This window comes from Sipha flava, unplaced genomic scaffold (genome assembly GCF_003268045.1).
Source record: "Sipha flava isolate LNK unplaced genomic scaffold, YSA_version1 2_pilon_pilon, whole genome shotgun sequence".
NCBI lineage: Eukaryota > Metazoa > Arthropoda > Insecta > Hemiptera > Aphididae > Sipha > Sipha flava.
The window spans coordinates 3,191,242-3,205,391 of record NW_020272972.1 but is presented as its reverse complement, the minus strand read 5'-3'; the positions used below and the strand labels follow the sequence as shown (position 1 = coordinate 3,205,391).

Genomic DNA, 14,150 nt, shown 5'->3' with positions numbered 1-14,150 from the left:
AGCTTTTCGTCGCTTAGATGTAGACACAGTTTTTAATTACATCTGTTTAATATAAAATTGAAAAAAAAATATTATAAGTTAATTAATTTGATGTGTCCTTAAATTTTTTCTCTGAAATGAATATCTTAAATCGATATAAAAAATTCAGTTTTTTTTTAAATTTAAACAGTCTTGATGTTCTACTATTCAATAAATCCGTAAATAATTTTACAAATATAATATTATGTTATTGAAGGATAATAAAACGGTTAACCTAATAATGTTTTGGTGTGTGAACCGCCTTCGGCAAAATATCTTACAGATAGTAAAATGACAGTTTATCCCAATATAACACATAAAAAACAATTTAATAATCACCTACTGATAACCATCTTCAGGGGTTATGTTATATAGACAAGATCGTTGTCTGACCTTTTTTTTCACAGATAACCAAAAACCATATATAACATAACAATATACAGCACGGTACCAAAATTAGTCGGTTACAAATAATTATGGCACTCGATGGGGGTGTATTTTTGTGTTATAAGTTTTCAATATAAGTCGATAATATGCGTTTGAGATATATTTTATATGGTGATGTATACAGAATGGTCCAAAGAAATTTTACTTCGCCGGTTATCTATTTTTTTTGCAGGCCATTCGTTTTTGTTTTGTTCAGACTCACTGCAGTGTAGCCGGTTTATTCATGTAAACGTTCGGCGTATCTTTGTCGTATTTGATACTCTCCGTAAACAATGTATCCTATAAATTCAAACAGCGTATATATTTTCACCCTGGTTGACGAATGATGGTGAATAAACGTCCTTTTTGGAACTCGCACAACACAGGCTGCCGCATTCCGGAGATAGACCCCCGGCCACCGGTTCTCCGGGCACTGGTAAACTGCATTCCAGCTCAGATCGGGTCCCATTCAATTGTTTCTTTTTCTTTCCTTCTACTTTTAATTCTATTTCGTATAATCTGCTTTTATTTTCTTTTTCTTTATCCTACCGGCTTATTAAACCCATCCCATTACTCGTCCTCCTAACAAATGAACCGTTTCAATGACCGTAGTCAATCGATTAGATGTAGAAGTTCTAATGTAACAGCTTCTGATACATATTCATGTTTTCATTTACACACCCCGCAACATTAGCAGATTATAATATTTCGTGGTCGACTCTTTTATAATGAATCGTTTTAATTCATCTTAAAATTGTCATGCACATTACTTACTGCAAAATTATGATTAATTAGTCTAAGAATCATTAGACATTTATGCAATATATTTAATTATATATTATAATTCAATGATCACACACACACACACACACACACACACATATATATATATAGGTTAGGTTATATATATACATTATGAGTAATGTAAACATTTGGTTAATGTCGAAATTAGTCGGCTAATGTGTAATTTTTGAAATATCAAAATATAAATGAAATACAGTAAGATACAATTAAAAATCCATAAAATTCGACGCTTACTACTATGACCCATGTTAATGGGTTATTGTATCTCATTTAGTACATCGTGTAATTTGTCTTTTTTAACGTAAAATAGTAAGTTTGTAACAACTTTTCAATGGTTAATATAAGTTTCTCTTCTCCTACGATGTTAATAATTTCAAATTTATTCAAACCATAAGATTTCTTGTCACCTATCAATTCATTGATTATAAATAAATATTTTTCATTTTATAAAGAAAAAATGAATTATCTTTTCGTTTTTCAGAGAATAGTTTTTCAAATAAAATTCTGTTTTGTTTCTATTTTTATTAAATAAAAAAATTAAAAAACGATATTTTGCTCACAAATATCACGTGTAAAAATAGATTAACTGTAGATCGGCAACGTATATTGTATTTTTATAACATATAAAATCATAGAAAAATAATCCTCCAATTAAGATGTTATACCTACCTAGAATACTAGATCCATTTATTTTTCACTTATCGTTATGATAAATAATAAGTTAAGATTATTTTAGTTTGACAGTCCGACGTTTTATTATTGTGACACTATTTTATACAAAATGTTAACAATAATTCTTATTTCATTTTTTTAACATTAATTGTATAGAGTTGATATTTCATGTTTATATATGAACAATTACACAATAACTAAATATTAACATCACCTAATATTGTAATTTTATTAAATATTTATAGAAATACTTTATTATTATTTGTAATTAATATACTAGTTATAACACATTATATATCCATCTATCTATTTATGTTTTTAATTTTTTTTTAGAATATATTAGTACACTATATTTCTTGAACCTCATTTTTTATTTATCAATGTATAAATATTTATCTTATTAATGCACCTATATTCTTATATTCAAACGTATGTAGTAAAATTATTTTTCGAACAGTATATTACGACTTATTATTGATTAAATATTATATATAGTTTACATAAATATACTAAAGAAATAAAAATATATGTTAAAAACCACAATCTATAGGTAATGAAAGATCTCTATAGTTAAATGGTTACTTAATATTGATTTTGGTATTCTTGTACATATAAATTATGGATAATATCAATTAATGAATTAATAAAACTAGCAATTACAATTATATAATATACTTGTATTTTTAGATATGATTTAAAGAAAATAATTTTTTACTTCAGTATTTAAAAGTAGTATTAATAATTTACTTATATCCAAAATTATTGTATTACATATAATTATATAAATAGCAAATTAATATAATTATTTCCCAAATATTTTCAAATATACGTATTTATTTTTTTATTTTATTTGTATAATATCATATATTCATACTATTGTACCAAAAATCCTCTTAGTAATTTTGTAGTTGGAATGTGTTCGTAGATTATTTGCACGTGATGCATGTTGCTAAGGGTATATCTGATTTCATTAGTTGACTGTAAAAACTCACTGAGCTCATTTTGTTTCAGACCATATGACGCATATGATCCGGAAATCTAAAAGCAAAACGATCCGGGTTCTAGCGGATGTGTACGTGAGCATCGAAGGACCAGCTACCAGTCTCTTAGACATGTTTTACGGCCGTTTGTCCCGGTACGTGCACGAAGACCCGGAAACTACACCGGCGAGCAGTTTAGAAGACGCAGCGTCCAAGCTGTTTTCTGACTTATTTCCAGTCGTGTATCGAACGGTGGCCGTAGCATTTGATAAACTAGACAATTCTTCACAGTTCGACGAAGATTACGTTCAGTGCCTAGTTGGCAAATCGTTTGAGATTCGACCGTTCGGTGATGTTCCGTATATGTTGGCCAAGGATATTTCGAGGACGTTTACCGCTACTAACGTACTAGTGCATGCGCTGAGGTAAGATAAGGCAAATTTGGATTTTATAGTTAAGATCAGGCCTGGCTCATGGAGCAGATGACATAGGCCCATGCCTAGGGCGGTATTTAACATTTATATGCTATAAAAAATTACAATTCCTATTATCTATTTATATCAAATTATGTGTAGTAAAAAATAAGATAATGAATTATTTTGTTTTATTTAAATTATTAGTGGTTTACTTGTCTACGAGTGTATCTAATCAATTGTTAACTTCAAGTAAATAAATATAATGAACTCAGAAATAAATCTAATTTAGTATTGGTTATGTACAAAAAAAAAAAAAAATTGATTTTGAATTTACATGTATGAGGCGGCAACACTTAAGTATGCCTATGTATGATTATACATTTGAGCCGGGCCTGGTTCAGATAATATGATTGCGTCGGTTAAACAATTATAACTCTTAACTTTTGAAACCACGTCTTATTTAACGGAAATATATTTACACATATATAATTATAATATAACTAATTAAATTAATGTTTATTAATTACTTAGATATGGTGGCCAATTAGTTGATGCAGAACATTCTCGGTCGTGGCTAGGCTACGGAAATAGAGATCAATGTGTAGCTGCGTTGACTAGGATGAAACAGTGCTCATGGTGTGACGGAAAAGATTCGAAACCATGTCATGGGTTGTGTGTGAATGTAATTCGTGGATGTCTAGCTAGAGAGACGGCACACCTGGACGCACCGTGGACTGGCTATTATGAGGCTGTCGACCGTTTGGTGTCTGCCATAAATAATGGACAGTCTTCAGTGTGTTTAGAGGATCTGCTCAGGTCCTTACATTCCAGGATATCCGAAGCTATCATGTATGCAATGAATCACGCTTCCGATATACAAAACAATGTAAGTGATACTTTATTGATGACAGCTTATTATATATATTATAATTTAAATTTCAGTAACATCAAAATATAGTAAATTTGTTAATCATAGAATATTAACTCAAGTGTTGGGAAATTTTAGACTTGATACGTTTTAAAAATATATTTTACATAAATTATTATTTATGTATTCACCTTGATTTGAGTTTTAAAATTTTACATCATTAAAACCGGACTGATTTAAAATAATTGTCTGTTATTATTTAATTTAAGACCATTTATTGTTCAAGCTCCTTAATATTTGTATATAAAATCGAGTTATCAAAATCCCGTGAATTTGTTATGATTATTACAATAATATGAGATCAAAATTAATTCAATTAACTGTGTATCTTGGCCATGTACATAACTTATAAAGAAAATAATCGGAATAGCGATAGACTTAAATAATATGTACCCTCCCACATTTCTAAAAGATAAAACGAAAAACCAGGTGGTCCGAACTCATGGAATTCAGTGCCGGTACTGGTAATTTCTCAGATATCAATGACTCGGGGTGATCAGATATCTGTGACGCGATTTTTCTGAATGGCTGTACGTTTTGGTGGTGGATGTAAGGATCCGTAACACCGCGACCAGACGATTCGGTGCGCCTAGTAGCGCCACCTGAGATCACAAAACGCATATCTTTGGGATAAGGACCGGTGCAAGGTATGACTCATCTAAATGAAATGCTGGACTTCCATTGGTTCAGCAAGAGGAATTCCGATCTGCCGGCACCTTTCACACACACACACACACACACACACACACACACACACACACACACATACACGCGCGCGCACACACAAACACAGACTTGCAAGTATACATATAGATATACAGACGTAGGCGTATACACAAACGCAACCCTTCCGATACTAAACTCGATTTACCATATTTGGACCGGTTCCAGCTCGCGTGGTTTCACATGCTCACACGTCGCACGCACGCACATACGCACGTTCACATTCATACACACACACACACACACACACACACACACACACAGTCACGTGTGCGAGTGCACGTTGCACCTAACAGTCCATATTTGCCTATATTTACAAGTAGAACCCTAACAATGTGGAGGGTCATGCGTGAACAATAAGAAGTATTCGATCGATTTGTATATCGTTAACGAGGTGCGTTGGCGAAGTACACGTTAAATTGAGATCCCTGTGGATATATTACCCCGTTCACTATAGTTTACCATCCACTCGTTAACAGTTCGAAAATTTATGTTTTATAGTGAAAAATGTTATTAGAAATTATTTTAGTGTTTGGTTGTTATTGTATTGTTAACGTTAAAATAATAGATAATTGTTTGCGTTTGAAGCGTTTTACCGAGTTCTACCGATTTTATAACGAGAACAGAAAATCATGTGGTTACGAATGTTTTTTTTTTATTGAATATCTTGTGCGTAGTAATAAAAAAAATGAATGTTATTCAAGCGAATCAGTGGCAATATAAGAAATATGAGTAATGACAGCATAATATACAATTGTATGCATTTTTCTCATCACTAGGGAACGGATTTATATGTAAATACATATTTTTATTAAAACGAGATATTTAAGATTTGATAAGAAATGTTTATGATTTAAATCATTCCTATTAAAATGATGATACTTTTATTTTACATATTTTTACATATTTTAGTATAATTACATATTTTTACATATTTCACTAATTTTTAAATATTTTTAATCATATTTTTATCATTTCATTATTCATACGTCTTTTTCGTATGAAAATACAAGAAATTATTTTAAAATTAGATCCAGAAACTTCTATCGCTATTGGAAAAGCTCAAAATATTATGCTAAATGAAACATTGAAAATAATTTAATTTTAATTAAAAATAATTTAACAAAATTATTAATAAAAAATATGTCCCCAAATGATAGTATGCAAATTGTTGAATCAGCGATTAAAACTCGTAAGCGGACCAATAGATGTTGTAAAAAAGAAAATTCATGCTGTTACAGAAAAAAATTCCAGGCAATATTGATTTTAAAACAATCAATGACATAATGAGTGACAGACACCCTTCTAAAAATCTGGAATTATCGCCTTCTGATAGTACGCACTTGAAATATGCTTTTATACATCGGTTGATATGAAACGATAATTTCGCCGTTTTAAAAATATTTTGATACCTAATAGGCGACATTTAACATTTGATAATTTAAAAGATATTGTAATAATTGCAACAAATCATTTTGATAATTTAATAATAATAATCACTTTTTCACCCCACATATTTGGATGTTTTTAGCACATATTTTATAAATTATACTTACATATATATGTAAATATTTCTGTATTTTTATTACATATAAATCCGTTCCCTACTCATCACTATTTTGTTTCAACCAAACTAGGTCAATTTATTAGGATGCGATTTTTTTCTCATTTCTTTAACACACATTTATGTGCAAGTCGAAAAAATAAAAATTAAAATAGAAACAGTTTTATGGAAGTGATCAAAATGGAATTAATTCGAAATAATTTTGGAAACGCTATGAAAATATAATTTGTTTTATTAGAAATCGCAGTTGAGTTTGAAAAATCTGATTGAAGGTACACATGAAATTTAAATGTAATGAAAAAAAAATTGAAAACAGAATTAGTTATAAGGTTTATTTATTTTTTTTTGTATGAATTTAAAATAAAAATATTAAAAAAGTTATTGTTGTAAAATGTTTTTGTAAACTTTAACTTGTATACAACGTATAGTACTACTATTGGCTAAGGTTTATTTGTTCTTATATGGCAGAGTATGATAATTTAAAACTATTATTTATACGCCATAAATAAATATAATTCAACCATTTTATAGAAGGTACTTTTAGATTTTTAAAAGAACCGTTACAAATACAAACGTAAAGTTGTAATTATTAGTCTATAATCAGCGAAAGATGAACGAGTTTATTACAGAGCAGTTATAAGCGGTATAATAATCACTGTATATTTTAAGATGGAAATGGATAGTACAGAGTTAAGGCCAACGATTTATATGTATGACAATATTATATGCACGGCGGCTAACGATGCATTTTTAGCGTGTACCTCGGAATGGAATGTCGCCATACAGTTGGTTTATTTTTACCGGGCATAAAAAAAAAAAGAGTGAAAGATAGAAAGAGAACGAGAGACAGAACGAGTGAGAAGCGTTTATGTACCATTGGCAACAGGAAATTTCTTATTAGAATCCGAGTGAAGAACGGGTGTCTGGCTTCCCAATAAATCTGTCGCGAGAAAAAATTCCAGTGATCGTGCCAAAAATAAGACCATTTCATACTACATTAGTCCCCCGAATACTATAAACACTTGAAAAGTTCAACAGGATGGTCTACCATTTTCGATTTGTTTTTAATCTACAGAATGTTTTCAAATTAAATAAGCCCAATAGGTTTTTACTCATCACTTAATTGTGAATAATCATTTTTTTCCATATTTTTCTATCTCTTTTCTTTTCTCTTTTTAATATTATCTAATAATTATTCTTTTTTATGCAGTTTTTCATAAAATAAATTATGTCAAAATAGTTGTATATACAATTTATGATGTAGTCCTTAAAGTTATTTAAGTTTTTCTGAATAATAATTTTTAATTTATATTTAACCAGAGAGTAAATTATATTTTAATGACTCTCTATGGCAAAGTTTCTCCGAGAAATAATTATACAGAGTAAAGATTTTAAGCACTACATAAGTAATTTGTTTTTATTATAATCTATTAACAAGTATCATATTAATTCAATAGAAATAATTTTAACCTCAAATCTTAACCTAAATAATAAATCTTAACTCCAAAATAGTATATAAAATATTATATCTTAGATCAAAAGCATAATCAATTAAAAATTAAAAGTGTTTAATCTTACAGTAAATTACAACTCTGAGTTATAAATATCTATAATCTTGTCGTCTACAGAATACATTCCATTTAGTTAGGATATATTTTCTGTATCCCCTTGTACAATTTTTTTTTTATTTGAGGTCTAAAGCTAGTACATGTTTAATATAAAAGAATAAAAATTATGTATATTGTATCGCGATGTAAAATGGTCAAGAGTCCGACCTTTTAAAGTAAAATTATATTTAAAATGTAAGTATAGCGCAAAGATGAGTTAAACTAAAAAAAAAAAAAAAATACGTATTGTTTAAAACGCTATTGGCATTAAAACTATTTAAACTAGGAGTGCGAAATTCGTTTTGAATTGTGAAGTATTATATAGTTTTGCCGAAATAAAATATCGTCATAATATCAATCACTGAAAAATGGTATTAAAATAAAACATGGTAGGGCACAAATATGGCTGCTGAACTTTTATTTCTAAGGTTTCGGTATACGATCTTCTTTATCACATGATTAATCACGAAGTGAGTGTAAAAAGTTTTTTTATTTTATTATATAGTCTTTTTTAGGTCAATAAAAATATCTGTAGAGCTAAGTTAGAATAATTAAAAATTAAAACTATTTGATGTTATAACACGTTTCAAACGGATCGATTGTGGTTGCCGTAAAGTAATTACGTGGGTTTGAATTGTGCGTTATTGCGATTAATATGTATTAGACAAGGTGTGTTCTCGAGAGCACTCGTATGTTTCCAATAGCAGCACACACATGTTAATAAACTAATAATTATAATAATCATATAATCATAATATTGTAGTCTGAATATTATTATAATACCGATACGCGTGATGACCGCTAAATACTCAAAGCTTTCGGGAGTGGTTTGGTTCCGGGATAATATTCTCCATAAAACACTGCATTGGCATCCAGACACGTTACAAATTGTGTTTCGGTCCATTCAGACACCGAGCTAGGGGAGAGCTGGGAGAACTGTGTCTTTTTTAAGATGATTCTGGCCCAGAGTCAGTCTCATCAAATTCCTAAACAATTTATTTTACCAAGTATCAAAAACATGCCATGCTGACAACCTATGCACCAATTTATATGTATATGTACCATGTATAATAATTTATGTACAACATAAAATAATGTATACAATACATAATTACTATAATTTGTATATACATGCACTCTAACTAGTAATTCACAAAATGCACTTTTTCAAAATCGAAATGAAAAGTTGATTATAAGCTAATGATGGTTATAATAAAAATATTGACTAATGACTATCAGTATAGAAAAAAAACAATTTTTATTAAAAAAAAATGTCGGCTATTAACCATGTCAGTAAATACATTTAGCATACATATAATTTAAAAATAAACAATTTTTAACCAAGCCAACGATAATAATTTGTTGACGGTCTTAAGCTTGTAATAATTGGGGAAAAAATGTATGAATTAACAGGTAATAAATTTGAGTGTATGCATATGAAAATTATATATAGAAAGTATGTATTGTATATATTATTTTATGTTGTATATAAATTATTATACATAGTATATATACATGTAATTTGGTGCGCAATGGAATTGTGATTTTATTGGGTAAAAAAGGATTGGGGCGCAATCGTGTTGCAAATTTTTGCAAAATCGTGGCATAATTAGTCGGATCAAAAAAGGAAAAATTGCACCATCGTGTTGCAGCCCTTTAAAAAACGTTTATTACCTGCTGAGATGGTAATAGGAAAATGTATTTGTATTTGCCTCATGTGAAGATAGGATTTTTCATGCTACTGAATCACTGTTACCCGAGAAAGGACATTGGGACTAATGTAAGAAAGACAGATAGAGCGAGAGGGGACGAGAGAAGTGTTGCACCTATGTAATATATGTCGTATATGTCTTGTAAGCATATATGAACAACTACAGTTATACACGGCTAATTTTTGCTACGTTAATACTGAGAATTCCATCACTTTTCATCGTTCCAACATATTATCGGAATGCTATTATGCCAATAATATTGTATTCATTCTTGGTCGGGACAAACCGGACGTCTGGTCACGCTACTGCTGCTGCTTGCTGCCTGCGCTTGCTTGCTTTATCGCACCAATTTTGCCAGTTCATTTCACAAAATTGTTGTCACCGCCACTGCCTCGGTCGTCTCCTTTGAACTTGGTCTATTGTGATCATCCCCGCCATTCATGTACACACAGGTTCACGTAGCTGTTCCGACAATCCTGAACACGCAATTGTTCGAAATATTTCTTTAATATTTCTTTTTAATTTCATCGGACGCCATAGAATTTATACATGTCGAATTCGCAAGTTTTGGTTCAAATTTGTTGCGTTGCTGGTATCAATATTTATCCGAATAAAAAGCACGCGCCGGTCAGGTTACATTACTTCATTTTTCACGTAGTTTATTTTTCGTAGCTTTCACACCTTCGTATTGCAATTTAAAAACGTTTTGCTATCGACAAATATAATGATAATTTCTTTTAAAAGTATAAACGACGGCAGCATATAAACTATTTAATAACAATTTAGCTCAAACGTATCGATAATTCTAATCGACAGCACAGCTACGAAAAAATGGACTAAGCGACCGACGTTTGGAAAATAAACACTGTATGAATCACCAGACAATATAACCGTTTTCTCGCAAGTCCAAAAACATTTGTACATTCAAGAAGATGAAATATTACATTTTTATTTTGGTTCTAAGTGATAATAACTCAATATTTCTATATATATATTAAATAATATACACTCGCTCGAACATTAAGATTTCATTATTTCTAAAAGTAATAAATGTTTCGCTTAGTTCCTTTTGTCTTAAGACGATCGATATAATATTATATTTCATATCGCAGTCCGTCCATCGTATTTGTTTTAAACTGACCGTTTGCTGTTTAGTCGTATTTAGAAAAATTACATGTTTAATTTTCATCCGAAAATTCGTACTATTAATATATTTTCATTTATTTGCGTCACTGTAATTTCGACATAGAATAATATAAATAATAATATATTATATTAAAAATTAAGTACTAACATTTTACATTCGATTATAGTATGTATATATATAAATGTATACTTACATTTCTTTGTTTTATTTCGCTGAAAGTATCTATGCGATTGTGAAATAAGTCAGTGATAGTATAAACGAGTTTTGTTTATACATGCTATATGCGTACGTAATATTAACGCGAAATCGATATAATGTAAATACTTAAGGTTCGTGCACCACTCGTATTAGATAACAAAACAATATCGAGTAGTTTTGTTCACACTTTTGCACAATTCGAATGACATTCTGTGGTTTGTTTTATTTATTTGTTCTGCTAAACTACACGTACGTTAATTGAAAAACTTGAAATTCAGGTGCTTGCAGAATTATATTGATATCGTATTGATTTGTGTGCGTTTTCTCTGCGATAAAAATGTCTGGTAATCTGATGTACGACTAGCCGATCTTTACACACAATGTATTTTATGCTATGCTTTTATTGCTATTTAATTTTTTTGCTTGTTCTTTTTCCACTCTCCTCTCTTTTTTCACGGGGATGCGTGGAAGTCAAATACTGATAACTATAATACGCTTTGAAGACTAAACAAATACTGCGTAGGTTTCAAAGAAAAACGAGAATAAATTGGTCATGTTGTTGTAGGTTTGTCATTTCGACTCGAAGCATATGGTTCTTCGTAACAAAACAGGATAAATTATTTATTTTATTTAGAAAATGTTTAACAGTGTGTGTTTTAAAGAAAATATTCGAAAAAAGTAGATGACCTTTATACCATTTAGTAATTTAAGTCGATTAAGATATTATACGATAAATAGTCTATTTTATCATTTTTAAACAAAACACACATTTTATTTTAAATGCGTGTACTGGGAAAAATGTATAATTATTCGTGTACCAAAGCAGAAAGGTCCAGTTTAGTTTTTTTGCTAATTTATTCCTTGTTTTTATACACGACTACATGAGGAGACTAATCTGTTTAACACATTCAGTAACCCTGTGCTAAACAAACATCCGTTGTACGAGGACTAAATTAGGGACCGAATGCACTATTAAACGTTTCATGTTATACATAGAGATAATTTTTCTTTTTTTTTTTTTAATATTAATCACTATAGGCATGATATAAATACAATTTTCAAGTATTTAGGTTAAAAACAATAAGTGAATTTAAACTTCAGTTAAAATTACGTTTAAATATTATCATAATAATAATAAACTCAATATTTAATTTGTGTGTATTATACATTTTTAATTAACGCATTAAAATTTAAACCCATGACTCCGCAATAATTTGAGGTTTTATGTATAAATTATTGACAATTTTTTTTATTTTTAAAGCAGTTAAATAAAAATTAAATAATATTTTATTTATCGTTTTCAGAGTTCAATAGTTATAATTTGATTATTGTATTATACTTCATGCATTACTGCAACTTGTGTTCATCTTATTTTTATTTAACGTTTATATTTCCAAAATAAATGTCTATTAAAGGGATGCTTTTTATTGGACGTTTTTCTTTGATTAAGTTTTCGGCAAGAAAGATATACTTCAACGAATGTAGACTATATAAAGTCACCATGGTTGTTAAGCAGTTGATTACCTTTAGTCGTTTTAAAGTTAGAAACTCAATATAAACTTGTACAAATATATACACACACGTATACACTAGACATAACAAAATATATAATATATACGTGTCTATCCAATGGTAAATATTAATAGTAAATTCAATGGCAGCCTGAAGTGACGTATATGACACACCCCAAAAGTTCAATACGACCTACTCGTTTCGTCAAAAAGCGTATTTTGATTTACGATTATCGAACCTAGGCAATTATCCTGGAGTGGTTTTTCAATAAATAAAGGAATGAAAACAGCGACCTCGTTAATCCAACGCCTACGTTTGGTAAAGTATTTATGTACAAATTGTGTAGAAGTTAAATTTTGAAGTGTTAAACATACATCTTGCAAAATTTAACAATAATATACGTACATTGTTTACATATAATATGTAGCGTAATGATTTGATTTAATCATCAGTTAGAATAATAAAATAATATAATACGCATAATTATTGCTTTGGAATCTGCGGGTCAATAAACCGATTAATTTTTAGCTTTGAAAATCATTATAGCGTTTATTCATTTTGAAATATTTAATTGAAAACCAGTTGTTAAACTATGTCTGAATTTATTTTGTTGACTTTAAATAAATTCTCGAAAATATTATTATTTTATTATTATTATTTTGAAGAAGTCATCGTACTAAAAATAGTAAATTTTAGTGAGCACTAAAAAAAAATCTCCATTGTCATGCAATACTTTATTACAATAATAATAAAAAATTATAATGTGTATGTATGCAAAGATTTTGTATGCACTATTGTACAGCATAAATTATATAATCGGTTGATCAGAACAAGTTTTGAAATTTAACATTTCCCATGTACCGTCTGTTACTGGTGATAACTCGATTTAAGAATTAAACCCCTTTTCCTGTTTAAATATAGTACATGTGTAGTTTTAATTTGCATCGATTGTTATTCAGGTATTTGGCTTGAGAACGAGATTTTGCCGTAAATTGCTGTAAAGTAGCGTCAAAAAACAAGATAAAATGTCGTTTATTTATGCAACACGATTATTGGTCGTGTTGTGGCATCAAAAATCCATTTTTTTTATATACCAAGGTTAATAAAAAAAAAAAAAAATTAAAATAAATGTTGCTAAAATGATTAATTATAAAATTAAATGTATACTGTGTGTTAGTATGTTGTCAATTCATTGTAAAAGTGGTTTGCATAGGTTCAAGAGAAGGGCGTTTGTTAAAAATAAAACTATAAGACAATTTTTAGTATTACAATTAGGTTTATATTAGATACTTAAAATTCATTACATTAAATGTATGTGTATACGTCTGCATGTTTCACTAATACATGTACCAATAATACTTTTATAATCACATTTTTACTATGCAATTGAATAATTAATATTAATATATATATATATATATATATATATATATATATATATAT

At 29.1% G+C, this 14,150-nt stretch overlaps 1 protein-coding gene across 1 annotated transcript in view; it reads left to right on the top strand.

The window, feature by feature from the left end:
* The window catches only part of LOC112686030 (division abnormally delayed protein), a 49,958-nt gene that overhangs the window by 28,463 nt on the left and 7,345 nt on the right, over window positions 1-14,150 (top strand). Inside the window, exons 3-4 of the mRNA XM_025558131.1 lie at window positions 2,932-3,325; window positions 3,848-4,202. Of these exons, the coding sequence (XP_025413916.1) occupies window positions 2,932-3,325; window positions 3,848-4,202 (749 nt within the window). The remainder of the gene's footprint in view (window positions 1-2,931; window positions 3,326-3,847; window positions 4,203-14,150) is intronic.